At 28.3% G+C, this 15,896-nt stretch overlaps 1 protein-coding gene across 1 annotated transcript in view; it reads left to right on the top strand.

Annotated features, from left to right (window-relative positions):
• Positions 1 to 10,693: 10,693 nt before the first annotated feature.
• LOC113551213 (probable chitinase 10) overlaps positions 10,694 to 15,896 on the top strand; it is a 31,808-nt gene continuing 26,605 nt past the window's right edge. Inside the window, exon 1 of the mRNA XM_026953320.1 lies at positions 10,694 to 10,964. Coding sequence (XP_026809121.1) covers positions 10,962 to 10,964 — 3 coding nt within the window. The 5' untranslated portion in view covers positions 10,694 to 10,961. The remainder of the gene's footprint in view (positions 10,965 to 15,896) is intronic.

Consider the following 15,896-nt stretch of genomic DNA (forward strand, 5'->3'; position numbering starts at 1 on the left):
GTATAGCTGTTTCGCCAAATAATTCTTCGATAATATCAATTAATGGAATTTATACATTTTTATACCTCTATACAAATTATATTATCAATAAATTATAAGCGAAAAAATTATCAACAGGCATCTTTTAATATAATAGAGAGAGAGGGTGTTGGAGCCTGAGTACTGTAATTACATTTTCTGATATTTCAGCGTACTTTTCTTTGTAATTAAATTAGGATACATACAATGGTATTTTATTTAGGATTTTTTTTTTATAAAATTACAGTTAATAGTATTATTATTAAAAAAAAAAAAACCTGTTTATTTTTAGTATTTGATGTATGATAATAATTATGTAATAATTTCGTTTGTATTAAGTACTAAGTTGTAAGTAAACCACAGTTATAGATAGATCTAAAACCTATATAACTATGACCAATACAAAACAAAAAGACTAGGATTCTTGGATATATTTGTGTTAAAAGTCAAAAAGGTAATGCAAAATATTTACATTTATGAAGTTAAATATATTTTTAATAGCGAAATTCGTTTTACGTATTATACCTTTCAGCTCGCTCACTGTATTCAAGATGAGGAATAAAGCTTAAGAAAAACCAAATCACTCTGCTACCTAAACGATTCGTCGCGTTGGCGACTAATGAAGACAATATGCAGACGTATTCGATACGTCGAGTTGTATATCCGTTGATATCATTGAGAAACGCGTTCTTAATAAGCAAATCATCAGCTCACTGACTTTATGGATCAATATAAGAAATAATAAAATAAATTACATAACAGACAAAAAACATACGATTACAGCTCGTTGTAGGTACTAATGGTTTTTTGCGTTAGACGACATATTCATTTTGATTATTCGTTGTCGAATTCATTCCATCATCGTTATAATTCAACGCCTCTATACTATAGGGTCATTAGTAGAAAACTTCGCAACCGATATTTCTGAAGCTCTGCCAGCTGAATTGGGCCATATAGTTTGATGAACGTCAGTAGCTGCAGCCGTTGGACATCCGACACCTAAAGGTATTTGTTTTTTGTCTTCTATCTGTATAATAATAATTATAATAATATGTGTCACAACTGCCAGGACATTTCAAAGCCTGTAATTATGTTTTCATCTACATCTGTTGCGGGAAGATTATCTTTAAAATCAGTAAACCATGTAGATAAAAGCGGCACAGGAGCCCAGTTAAGTGCGCATTATATGTGGGGTGCTCATCTCTCAAGCACATTCAATTTTCAGGGGTACACATACTTCAAATTCCTTCTTAAACGCCAAAGAAAATAATAATTCAAACAATTATAATCTAAATTCTTAGTAAGAAAATACACCCTCCGATTAAGCCGTTAACCTATCGTATGCATCTGTTACTTCCAGACCCAATAATATCAAAATAGAAGTAATATGTATCCATCGAATGTGTATACTTTTTTTCCATAAAAATAGAATACCTCGTTCTTTTCTACCAGATCTGTTTCCATTAAAACAATTTCTATATCAATATAACTTATAAGCTGTTTTGCAGAAAGTTATTTAAAATAGGTACTATTAAATATTGAAAAACGGTATAGGCGTATTATACATACAAATAAAATTATATTTTAAGAATAATTAAACAATAATAATAATTCTGAAACAGAATTGAAGTCTTCAGTCGGCCAATTACAAAATAATGTAGACAATAAGAAATTTGTAAAAAGTAAATAATACATTATTTTTTTTAATTTAAAATTTCTTTTAATAAAAAAAAAGTAAAAATTGATGGATTTATCTTTTTTTAACTGTATTATATATATATATAGTCAACTTTTTAAAAATGTTCCTAATTATAACTAATAATTACGCAACATCGAAATTTGTATTAAAAAGATAAAAATAAATATTTTTAAACATTGTAAATATCTATTGATACTTTTAACTAAGTTGTATCTGTAATTTAAAACGAAATTTTGTTTTTAAAAATATTTAGTATAATATTTTATTATATTACATTATTGTTCTATTTATGTAGTTTATTATTATTCCATATTTCTGTTATATTTTATTAAAATTTAAAATATATTGTATCCGAACAATTCACGACTTCTGCACCGATATCTACAGACTACAGAGTTATAACTTATATATTATTATTTATATTATTGCTAAAAAACAATATTTTATTAATATGTATAATATTATACTGCTTTTAAATGTTTTATAGCATTTAAAATAAACTTAAAAATCATTTTGGTGAAAACGGATATTAGTGTAAAATACACTTTTGGTGTAAACGAGTATTGGTGCAAAAAAAAAAGATAAATTTTTGACGGAAACGGGCAATAGAAAATAATTATAAAAATTATTATCGAAATAGCTTTCCGATTTTACTTCGTTGATTAACCTCCTCTTTTTCTTCCTTATCGCTGTATTGCATACGCAATATTATATACCATTGTCTAAAATTATACGTCTATCCCAGTACTTTCAATTACCAACAACATAACGTCATTAAATACTTACTTTAATAACGTAACTATATGCCTTATCTTTGATCAAAGTTGCCTCGACGTTTAATTATATAGTACCTATTAATTACTTTTTTTTTTTTAACAGAAATTAACAAAAATTGTACTCTTGAATATTATAGTTATATTATATTTATTTGGGTGTCTGAACTGTGAGACCTCGATTTCAGGTTAATTTTATTTGTTCGTGTTACTGTATATAGTAAAAGTACTCGATTAAATATCTAATGATTAATATTTATTACTAAGAAAAAATAAGAAACTTATTTAATCAATATTTTTTCAGTGTTATTATGTTGTATATTTTTTTCTACGTATACAAAAAAATAAGATGAAATGACGAGTCTTGTATTTTGAAAAAAATAGGTATCTATACCATCCAAATATGATACGTCTACATAAATATATAATAGGTACATTATTAAGGAAATATGTATCCATTTTCCCAGTTGATGAGGTTATGTAAAATGTTATTATGAAAATAAACCGGTCGAAACTACTATTATACGTACTTATATTTGACATATATAATGTTTGGATAGTATACATATGTATAAATTTATAATACATAATGGGAGGTCAAAACCTGTTACAACAGTGGAATATATAGTAATATAGACGTATCCATAATGAAATCAGATACATATTTAATATTATACTTACATGCGAGAGATGATAAAATTTTTCAATTATTTCCAATCAAATACAAAATACTTAAGTTATACCATTGCATTGTCAACTATATCGCATAGGATATAATAGATACTTATAAATTATATACGGCTTAAGCAGTTTTAGAGTCTAGGGTATTCGATTAGTTGAAGTCACTGTGCTAAGAATCTTAACATGTCAATATGTGTTATATAACAATATCCACTAATGAAAGTATATTAAACAAAACCCAAAAATAGTCTATCCACCAATAATAATTTGTTGGTTACATTATTTTCATTAATTTTAGGTACTTCAAAATATCTTCACAAGTACGCAGATATAATGCATGTAATATTATGTTAGTTCAGTTAATTCAGATACACTTATATTTTATATGGCTTATAATACCTATACATAATATATTCACAGCGCGCAGTTATTATCATATAGTTGCACATATAAGCGTTTGAACGTTTTATGAAGTATACTATTGTGAAATTTTTCAATATTTTTAGTAAAATTGGTTTTTTGTAAGTACATTTTTAAGTACATTCGTGATTGTATTTTTTAGTATTATATAAAAGAATTTCAAATCGTGTATATTAGCAAAAAATATATAACATACAAAAGTATTTACAATATCACTTACATTATGTTTAAATATAGTAATATGTGTCGACCAACTCATTCAATGTATAAATATCATCAATATATTATTTTATGCTAAAAAAAATTCAATGTTTCACGATTTTGAGAAATGTTTCACCATATAACAAAAACATATTTTAAAATAAAATATTTCAGAAATTCAGACTTAAAACACTAGACAATACAAATGTATAAAATTTCGTAATCTGTGTAAATTCAGTTTATTAAAATTTAGTTTAAATATTGATATTGTATAATAAATATTAGTTATAGGTTAACATTAAAAAAAAAAATTATAATCAAATAAATAGTTTAAATTTTTTACTTTTATAAAATATACCTTCATTTAAACTTTCAACATTGACAATATTGAAAGTCATCTATTATATATTAGCATTTTATATTGTTAATTAGTCGATTATAATAATGTTTAATTAACTAAAAGTAAAAAACTAAAAGCATTATAAAGACTTTGTGAGCCGATACTGCCACGTGAAAGTCGGACCCAAATCGTGGGTGTATTAATGAAATATAATAATATCATCAATCGGTATATTTTAGGTACCTATAACAACTAAACATATATATTTACATTACTTATTATTAATCTATTATTACGTGTAACAACAGTATTATATACTTTATTGTTACCTATAGCTATTGGTAGTTGTACATTTTGTGGTCTTGATCTTTGCCACGGATGTAATACGATTATATTTAATGTCGATTAAATTCTAAATGAGTTTATTATAAATAGTTCTAGTGAAAAACAAATTTATAACATTATTAGCTTTTGGAATATCGATATCGCGAAAGGTGGATATTAGAATTTTTTTTTTATATTTCAGATGGATTATAAATTTTACTATATATGCGAAGTTATACATACTATATTATATTGTAGTATACGATTGAAGACTGCGGAAATCGATGGCACTTTGGTCATGTATATTCTCGAAGTTTTGAGTTTAATTAGTCAATTAATAGCTAATTTAATTTAGATAGACGTCCTATTATGCCTTTTAGCATGATGTCGGATTAAAGGGTGATAGCCAGAGTGCTAGTCTTGGATCCCCCACAAAATCCTGGCATTGGCCATTGGGGTTCACTTAAAATCCAATAATAATTTATTCTTAATTATTTAAAGTGAGCGTACAACAAAGTTCTATTGGGACTTTGGTTATTACTTTATTATAGTAATTTAGTCATCGAAATATACTAACGTATTGAATTTCATAAATTTTCTAATTGTTTCTTAGATACTATCAAAATATTTTAGGGTTGTAAATTGTAAATTTGTGAACGCAGTCACAGTTAGTTAGCGAATGACACTGGTGTTAACTTTTAAGTCGTTTGTTTGTAACTCGTTTATGGGAAAATGATCCCTAGTGGCTCTGAAATATATTCTACCAACCGTTTAAATTTTAAAATTACCTTCATGACAAACTTAGGTATGTATATAATTTTTTTTATTATACTTTATAACTAGGCTTAGATTCCGAAATGCTTACAAAATTTACGTATTTCTATTGTTGAGTTAAAAAATAGCTGGATAAGACAAATTTGAATCTGAAGGCCACACGAGTTAGTGGGTGAAATTTGGCTGTGAATATTTTTGCATATTTAGTACTTTTGTTAATCATCATGTAAATTTGAAGTGTTTCAAAAATATAATACATATATTGAAAAAAATATCACTTAGTTAATATTATGACCTAACCAAAGATATATTTGAATAAAAAAACATATTTTTACCCATGTATCGAATCGTTGACCCATCAACTAATTTTCGACTATTTGACAATATTCAATTTATATTTGTTTTATTTTATTATATATAAAAAAAAAAAAAAACATAACCGTAAAAGAATAAAATGTAAAAATTGCTTAATTACATTATTCTAAACAATATTTGAAGTATTATAAAATAGACATATTTTTTACAAACCTTTGGAATATATGATTACTATGTTCTCTTGTATTCTTAAATTCATATTACGTGTACAGGAAATCGTCGTCTGTAGTTACATTTATGGGGTATCAAATGGGTGGCTTTGGCGGTATCTAGCAACGTATGAAATCGTTACCCATCATGTAGCCTTGATCTTTTCCAAACTTTGCAAACGCTTATGAATTTCTTTCTTTTCGTTTTGATGCGTCTCGACTATTTTAGTTTCAAGTCATTATTCAGTTTTCATTAATTATTTTTATGTTAATTTAATAATTAAAAACGTTGCATAAAAAATATAATACATTTACATACTACGCGTGAATACGAATGGTTTATAGCAATAAATTGTATTCTCGCATTACAATATTTATACATAATACAAGTTGTATTATGTATATTGATGTACATCATTTTTGTTTTATATTTAAATACATTTTTTTCTGCACAGTGTACCCCTACAATACACATATATATATGTATATATAAGAAAAAATCTAACCTACCTTCTTTGTCTAGTGTATATATTTATTAAAATACAGTGCTTCCCTATTTTTTTGCACTTTGTTGTGATACCTAAATTAGAGTTTTCCGTTCTAAAAACTGATAATATCGTAAGAGAAATCTTAAGAGCAATTTATCTAAAATGTATTAAAATAATAAGTGATGATGTCTGAAACAGTGGTACGGACTTAAAGTTTTAAACAATATTGTTGATACTATTATTTATTAGTATAGTATATTACGTAATATAACATATTATATAGCTCGATTTATAGCTTATAATTATATTATAAAAAGAAAAAATACATGTAATACTATTAATCCATAAAGTATGGGAAAATTTCATAATACAGAAAGTAATAGTTATACATTACAAAAATGTTCCTTATTAAAATGTTAGTAATACTTATTAATGTATTATTATAAAATTGTTTATAAATTAAGTAAATAAACGTGAAAATATATCTACTATATGTATAGTATAAATTATAGAGTATTTTTTTGATATATTCATAATTATTGTACTAATCAAAAAATTGTAACAAATTATACTTATTATATAATTTGAAGCAAAGCAGTAAACTATTGATTTAATATACTTTTTTTCCTTAATATTGTATTATTTATATTTACAGGTTCTATCAAGAAATACATTATTATTAACAATTTATCAAATGTTATTTCAAGACTAAAATAAAAAATATATTAGCTAGCTGAGGTTCAACGTTCTTATTTTTCTGTAATTATGAGATTTTAGTCATGCCGTCATGACGTATTCATCGCAAATGTACCCGGTTGTTCGTCATTGTTACCCAATTATCTGGCAGGTAAACTTGCTCATAATACTATAAATAATAACTACGATAAAGCGCTTGAGTTATGAAACATAATATTATACGTTTATGTGATGCATAATATAATAATTATGTAAATATTTAAATGTTGGGCACAAACCCGCAGCACTAGTAAATCATTTTAATTGTATATAGCTTTTAATTTATTGTGCATGATTCAAAATGTAATAATTATACATACACAATCACAGCCATGCATAAGGTTTCAGTTCCGGATGTAAATTTTGAAAATCTGAAATCTACCCATTTTTTATTTTTCTGCTGTGGACAATTTATCCCAAGATAATGCTTGAGAAATTAAATCACAAAATATTGATACCGCAAAATATTATTACTAATTTACTAATTTATTCGTATATTTTAATTATTTTATAAATATCGTACTGCGGGGTTGAGTACACTTTGTTTCAGAATATTGTGGTTTAAAATATATTATACTGTTGTTTTATTTACATAGAAAGCTTATAAGGACCTTTAATTTGTATTGTTGATAACAAATACCAATAACATAGGTAATATATATTATATTACATGTTATATAACTACTAGATAATTAATATTTGAAATTAATTTAATTTTAAATTTAAATACATTTTTGGCTAATTAATAGCTAATATTAATAAATAAACCTATGTTTTTTTGCTGATCACACGTAATGTTTTACCTTTAAACGTTGTATAATGTTAGTTACTATCAGAGTTGGACAAAACATTATCTAGATAATTATTCGAATAATTTTCAAATGTGATTATTCGAATGATCTTTTTTTATAATTAATCGAATAAAAATGTATTTGAATAATTTTCAAACATAATGCTAATACAAACTACAAATTTATTCGATTTCTTTTTCCAGTTTTATCTTTAAATAGTCCGATATTTGTAGTATTTTTCTAATATATTTCAAATAAAAAAGATTTACAGTCGTGATTTTAAAATATAATGCTAACTATTATTTTTAATACATAATGTTTTAGTTACCATAATACCAATCATATTTCAACTAAGATAAAATTATTGTAAACTATATTTGAAAATTATTTGAATAATTTTTTATTCAAATAATAATTTAGTCATTTAACTTACCGTAGATATAATGACGATGTAGCATATTATTCTTGTGCATAAACGATAATTTTTATTAAAAATCACGTTTTCATTATATTAAAGAGACTAATTAACATCAGGTTCTTCCTGTGTAGTCATTTAGTGTTAAAAATATTATATTTCAAGTAGAGATCCCCTTTAGATCATTGTATTTTTATTATTATCATTAACCTAAAAATAGTAGCTTAACACTTTTCGAAAATATCGTTAAGTCTTAGGAAGTCGTTGTAAAATTATTACGTTATGATAGAATAAAAATTCACCAACATTAAAATTAATAAATCATTTTATAATTCTGCTAGTAAATTGTATAGCATATTAAAACTCTGTACATATTAACTATTATACAAATTGGTATGATAACAACTTGTCTGTAATACAGCCGAGTCGTAATAACTCAAAATTGAAGGGAGATAAAATTCGTTTCGAGATGTATATTATTCGAGATATCTAACTCGAATTTATAATATATTTATATTTCTAGAGGATTAAAAAAAAATTCGAGTTGTCAAGTTTTTCAAGTTGTTGCGACTTGACTGTATTTTTTTATTTTTTTTTATTACAATTAAAATGTTCCAGCATATTACATACTATTACAAGCTTAATTATCTACTAATTACAAGTTATACATTACAATAATTTTTAATTAAAGTTAGTTATTTATCTTCTGCTTCGCTTGATTCTGAAAGAAAGAGATCTTGCGATAGACGTGGTTTTAAACGTTGATTTTTTGTTTTGTTACCCAGGTTATAGAACCGTGCACCATCGGATGTATTTAAATTTGCAATTCAGTATACAAAATCCTGTTATAGTGCACCTATAAATCATTAAATGAAACTACTGACCAAATTTCATACTTATAGCTTCAATGGTTCCGGCTAAGTGATGATGAATCGGTGAGTCAGGATATTGTGTTATTATGCATAAATAGGATATAGATATGGTTTATATTTATTTATACTTTATAGTTATTTGAATATAAATAAAAAGTTTAAAAACTATCAATTTGTGGTCATTTATAAGTTATCACTTTTAGATTACTAATAATTGCATATACAGTTGATTGCCAATGATTAGTTGCTAGTGTACAATAAGCAGTGTTACATCGTATATACGAAAGTATATTATCGTATTTATCATTATAAATTATAAAAATACATTTACTTACTACCTATACTTATTGATTTTTAATTCTACAATTATTACTTATTAATTATTATTTATTAGTAACTATAAATATATATTTATATATACCTATAGCAAGTAAAGTTACTGTAGAGTTAAAATATTATTTATTGTTAAGCAATAGTTCATGGCTTTTAAATTGTTTCAAATATTTTAGAGCTACCTATCTTCAAAAATGTGCATTTATTTTAATTGTTCTTATATAATATATATTATAATCTGTGCGAACTTGGTTAACATGAAATGTATATAAATTTATAGCTAATTAAATTCTCTACTCTAGTAAATATATAATTATTGTTATACCTAAACTTATAAGTAACACAAAGACTTCAATTAAATTAAAAAAATCAAAGTTTAAGGTATAATTGTATTAATACAGTTAAAATATAAGGACTCTATTTCATTAATTTAAGTTTTCAAAAGAACAATAAAAATATTATAGATAATTTTTATAAATTGAAATCAACATACAAGTAAATCGTTCGTTTCAAAAAATCTCAATTCGAAGATGATTTTTGATTTAAATTCGACATTTTAAAATAAAACATTTTTCTGAATGTATCGATAAATGAAAGATAAATTTTTATCGATTAGAGACGGTACCTATAGATCAACATTATTCATACATTTAAAACAATAATTAAATACTCCGCAGTATCTACTCTTTGAAAATTCAATTCGTATGAATCGAAAAGTATTCTTCTTAATTATATTAAATGGAAATTGTATTTTCTCAACAAAAAAGTAAAAATTTAAAAAAATGTTCACTATTTAACTTTTTTTTATTCAAAAACGAATAGTTTCAAAATTACGTATAAAATAAAAATGTTTTCAAAAATGTTGATATTTTTTTAGATAATGATTATTAATTAGGAAACACTGTACATAAAATATATTATTTTTAAAGCTATTGTATATTCCTATGTGTGTGAGTCGTTTTGCACGGGACTAAGCCACTCTCAATAATTTTCTGAATACATATTCATCCGAGGGGAAAGCGGTTTTCTCCAAATACATATGATGATAAAGCGGTAATAACATCGCTTACATAATGCAACACTGATTGTATACATATTGGTACACGATTTGTCGATTTGAGAGTTACTTTTTCAAAAAAAAAAAAAAAATTCTACTCCATTTATAAACTGTTCTAAGATATCGATTCCCGCCAAGGTGGTGGTCTGTTTTGTACCACGTATCGAAGGGTGAGAGAGGGGAAAATAGAAAGGACAAGTGTCCGACGTCCTCGTTTTCGTAGCGTATAGTCGTAGCGTACACACCGATCAAACCTCCGGCAAAGACGCGTTGTCCGATGTCAGTTACAATCTAGACACAACGCGATTCTGACTTGTCTTTCTATTTGAGAATTCGAATTCGTTTTGTGTATTTTCTATTTTGTTTATTTTAATTCACATACGAATAAATATAGATACGTACGTATCTGTACACTGTATACACACACCACGCAATCGTAAATGTGTTCCGGGCGGTTTGTGCGCGAACAACAGTGACCGAGTGGCAGCACTCCCATTTGGATTTTGACAAATAAAAATGGTAATTTAATGTATAATATTATAATAATATATACTCTAAGGGTCAGATAAATATCCGATTTTTTTTTCAAATGATTTAAGTATGATAAAAAAACAAAACTATATGATTATAACACTGTCATACCCACGTTAAAGTCTCTGGGTAAATGAACTTCGTATATATTTACTCCTGGAGGGACATAGCATTACATAAGTGTTTTATTACTCTGTTTTTTTTTTTTTTTTATATTATAATACTATGTGTTATGCATAAAAGTGAAAATTAACGCCACCGGTACATGTGATATAGTGTTCCATAATTAAATAGAAAGCGGTTAATATATATCGTAGCACTGGCACTCGAATGAATTGCTTTCTCGATCAGTTGTCTAGTGCAGTGTTAGTGTGCCTATGCATCAATTAGTTTTAATAATAAATTTTAAAACATTCGTATACACAAAGGGTGTGGTTCTCTAGCATTGATCACAGTGTTGCGAAACCTCGTTAATGGTTAATAGAATATTATAGTTTTCAAAACAGTTTCCATGTTAATTCAACAGGAATTGACCTATGCACGTGTATGAATTAATATTCATTTAAAATTGATAAAGATCGTTAAAATTAATATTTACATAATATTAATAATAGATATTTCCAAGATTTCGAATTATGTGTACCGCAGCCTGCATTGACCATCATAATTAATAACAATGAAAAAATATTTATTTCAGAATGGGTTATGTGACGAATTATTATTATTATTATTATTATTATGTTCATCGATACGATACCCGGGGACCGGGTAGTGTATATTTTATATTAAGTACTAGGAATCGTATTGCGTATAGTGCATACGTGTTTCGTAAAGATATATGTGTTGGCAACCTGACAGTTCAATCAACCGTCATTGTATATTGACAGGAAGTGCATTTAATATGCTCGACGTGAGGTGCGGTCAGTAGCGCGAATATCATCGGATGTTATAAACAAAAAAAAAAACAATTTCAATATCTATACATATTATATTCATCGTTGTATTGTAAAAAACAAAAAAAAATACAATATTATGTTCGGCAACTATATATATATATTATTCTACATCGAAAAGATGGCGTGCGTTTTTATAGAGTTGTTGATATTCAGCGATATTCCAAAATTCCGAAAACTATCGTGGTAAACTAATGAGTAATTACATATAGTCATTACATAAGTATAGGTAGACGAGGAGCAGAAACCATTTTCATTATTTGATTAATAAAGTATAATAATAGTATACAATGCAGTTTAATACTTCCTACTGCAAGATACATATTATATGTTGTCGATCTATAGTGTATATTATAATATATGTGCGTATTATACCTATACTAATACATTATATCGTATGTATTATATGAAGAGATTGCGAGACGAAATAAAAAACACACGTTAGATAATATCACATAGAAAATATGTAGATTTCTCGTAGCTATAGGTAATTAGCTGGTGTGTGTATATATATATGTGTGTGTGTGTGTGTGTGTGTAATTTTTCACGCGTGTTATATTATATTTTGTCCGCTTTATACTATATATGCGTTATGCTGCGGCTAAAAGATCTATTATGCCAACAGCGTATAATTATTATCTCAATACGTCTATAAATTATCATAATTTATTTATTTAATTTTTCTCTTAAATTTATGTCAATAGCGCTGTAGTGACGGCTGGCGTAGGTTATACTCGGAAATTATAGCTACATAGAGGACAGATCGATTGGAAGTCTGCAGCGGTAGACACCCGTAAAAGCGTACACATCCGAGATACCTATACCGTATAATCGTATATATATACATTACACACGAACGCATAATGTTGTTTGAGTTTTGGAGGCCGATCTGTCGCGTACGATTGTAATGTTGTGGACGCTATTTCGCAAGGGGAATGTCTGTGAGACGAAAAGGTGATGAGAACGAGGCGTAGGTACTCGCCGTCTACCGTCTAATATACATTCGTAATACATAAAACTCGCGTACCGATATATATATATATAATATAAGTAATAACATAATGATTTTTAATTAAGTCACGTGGGGGCCGCGTAATTAATTTCCCTACTCTTCGTGTGTCGCGTTGTTATTATTATTATTATTATCATCATCGTTAGACTATTATTATTTTTTTCTTGCCCCGAGAGAAAGGAGGTTGACACATTCACGTATCGGCCGCCGGTCTGTCCGCAGCGCGTAGACCATGCGTCCAGAAGTTGCACAATTACTGCTATGTTGACACGTGCGTTTGAAAAAAAAAAAAATAATAATAATAGGTACGTTTATAAAATTATAAAAAATAATGTATCCAGCACAATATTATTACTATATTGTGCACGTCCAAGACGTAGGACCACATATTATGTATATATGTACCCACATTCTACGATATTACAATATCGTTACACATATCGCAGCAGCCACTGCGCAACGCGACCGTAAGACGACTTTACGTCTGTTATGCCCGCGCGGAGAATACAATATGTATTATATTATATCATACAATATCGAGAAGAGAAAAATCAACAAATCTGAAGTGCTACCTGAACATTGTTCTTCCCACGTAGGCGCGCGGCCGGTTTCAGGTCCGCGGCGTTATTATAACGTCGTGTTGTATAATAATAAAACGCCCAAATCGTCACGGCGCGGCGGCGCACCGCATCCACCTATAATACGTATATATTATTGTAGAAACGCGGGTGACTGTACACTATATACTCGTATGACGATGATGATGATAATAATAATAATAATAACAACAAAGACTATATTATTATTATTCGATAGGTACACTTCTACGTAGAAGAGTGCCTACTTTGTACGTGCGATACGGACACGTATCGCGACGCCCACGCGGCTTACGTCAGTACCGCTGTATAGGTATGTTATATTCGTATATATAATGTTCGTCCACTTACGCCGCGACCACTTAACCCAGTTGACTCGCGCCACTGACGAGGAGGATGTCTGGATATGTCGGTAAGACGATCTCGTCTATATTACCGTGCGACTGTGTATAATAGGTTTTTTAATCGTCGGCCGTCCGCGTTCGTGGACGTGATCGATTCGAAAAAAAAAATTAATGCTTTCGACCGGACGAACTTAACTCCTGTGATGATACGTACCCGTCAGACGTTATCGGCGGGTTAGACTCTGGGTCATATAAGATCCATTTAGGAGATTCGAAAACGTTTTCCATCCAGTTTCGGCCCGGTCAAGGTAGCTAAGCAGCGATCGCTACCCGAGTCCCTATTTTATTTTTTCTACGGTACATTTTGTTTTCTGTGTTACGATGGAACCTTTCTGCGCGTGCGATTCCGTGTGTTTATGCTTTTTTTGTGCTCGAGATTAATATTTATAGGCCACACATTTTGCTCGGGGGGTAGATCAACTAATTACTGTTAACGAACGAGTAAATAATATCAAAGCAGATATTCAGCAACAGAATTTAAATACCGACTTGTGCTTTGTTCTCGTACAGCCCGTGTATAGTGTGTTATCATATTATATTATATGGGTAGTTCACAATCACTGCGTATAATATATAAGTACACGTCGTGTTTGGATAATACGAATACTACAATAACGCACTATAATTTATCACTGTACCGATATTATTGGTAGGATTTTATTTTTATAAACAAACGCAAAGCCTAGTGTAAACCGATGTATACATCGATAATGTCCGGTGAGCCATATGAATGTTACTGTTGTTGATAGTTATATATATTTCTTGTGTGGCCATCGGCTGACCCTGAAATAAAAATACTATACGAAATAAAAAGACATAAAATAAATAAAATACATACATATACGCGTACAATAAGTTGAAAAAAGTATTATACGTACATAATACACACACACGCATTATAGTGTATATGTATATACACACGGGGAAGCATATATATATTTTTTGTATTATTTTACGAAAAATACATGTACTGAACGTTAAAAAACCGGTTTGAGAATGAAAAAACGGAAGACAAAATTGGAAAACCGTGTACCTATACGACCGGCTACCAATAGTGCCTAATGCGTATATTATTAAGATGAGCTCACTAACAAATAATACAGGAATGCATGTTGAAAACATTGTATTGATTTGTGGAGAAGCGGCAGAGTATAATATTATTATTTTATGTAGATTGAATATATTGTTAAACGTTTTACGACGGGTTTTTAATATTAAAACACACAGAGACGGTACACCTACATAGCCATATACATTGGTACGTGTGTGTGTGTGCCACAATCGTGAGGTGATACAAAACATAGAATATGTTTTACGCAAGTCTTAATATCATAATAATAACGCACCATACGAAATGGCATTTACTAATTGTTTAACGATTCCGAAACCGTATAAGTGGCCATATTACGTATCGTTTGACCGTTGCCGGAAAATAATAGCTAAATCAAATTCAAATCGTGGCATATGATGATGATGACAATGGACGTTTCACATTTAAAAAAAAATATAAATTATTTTCAGATCACGTGCGCACACATTTACCCTCAGTTCGTACAGTACACGAGCGTCTTACGCACCATCAAGGCGGCGTTATTGACGTAATATCATTATACTACTGCTCGCCCGCAGTAAGCGTAATAATTGTGTTTTTATAACAATAATAATATGATAATGTACCCATATAATGTTATGTAACATAGCAGTTAACGGGTTTACTGAGAAATTATTAGACATCGAAACGCGAGTATTATAGCGACAACTAATAAGTATGTGTTATAATAATAATAATACGCAGCCGCGCAATACATTAAAATTAATATCGGGTCTCGACGATGGGTATAAAATAATATTATATTATTGTTGTGCACTACGACTCGGGCGCCGCCGCGATTGTCGGGATGTCACGTCGTCGCGCGTATATTTACCCTGTGGAAACAATTTTTTACTGTGACGCG

Source organism: Rhopalosiphum maidis, chromosome 2 (genome assembly GCF_003676215.2).
Source record: "Rhopalosiphum maidis isolate BTI-1 chromosome 2, ASM367621v3, whole genome shotgun sequence".
Taxonomy (NCBI): domain Eukaryota; kingdom Metazoa; phylum Arthropoda; class Insecta; order Hemiptera; family Aphididae; genus Rhopalosiphum; species Rhopalosiphum maidis.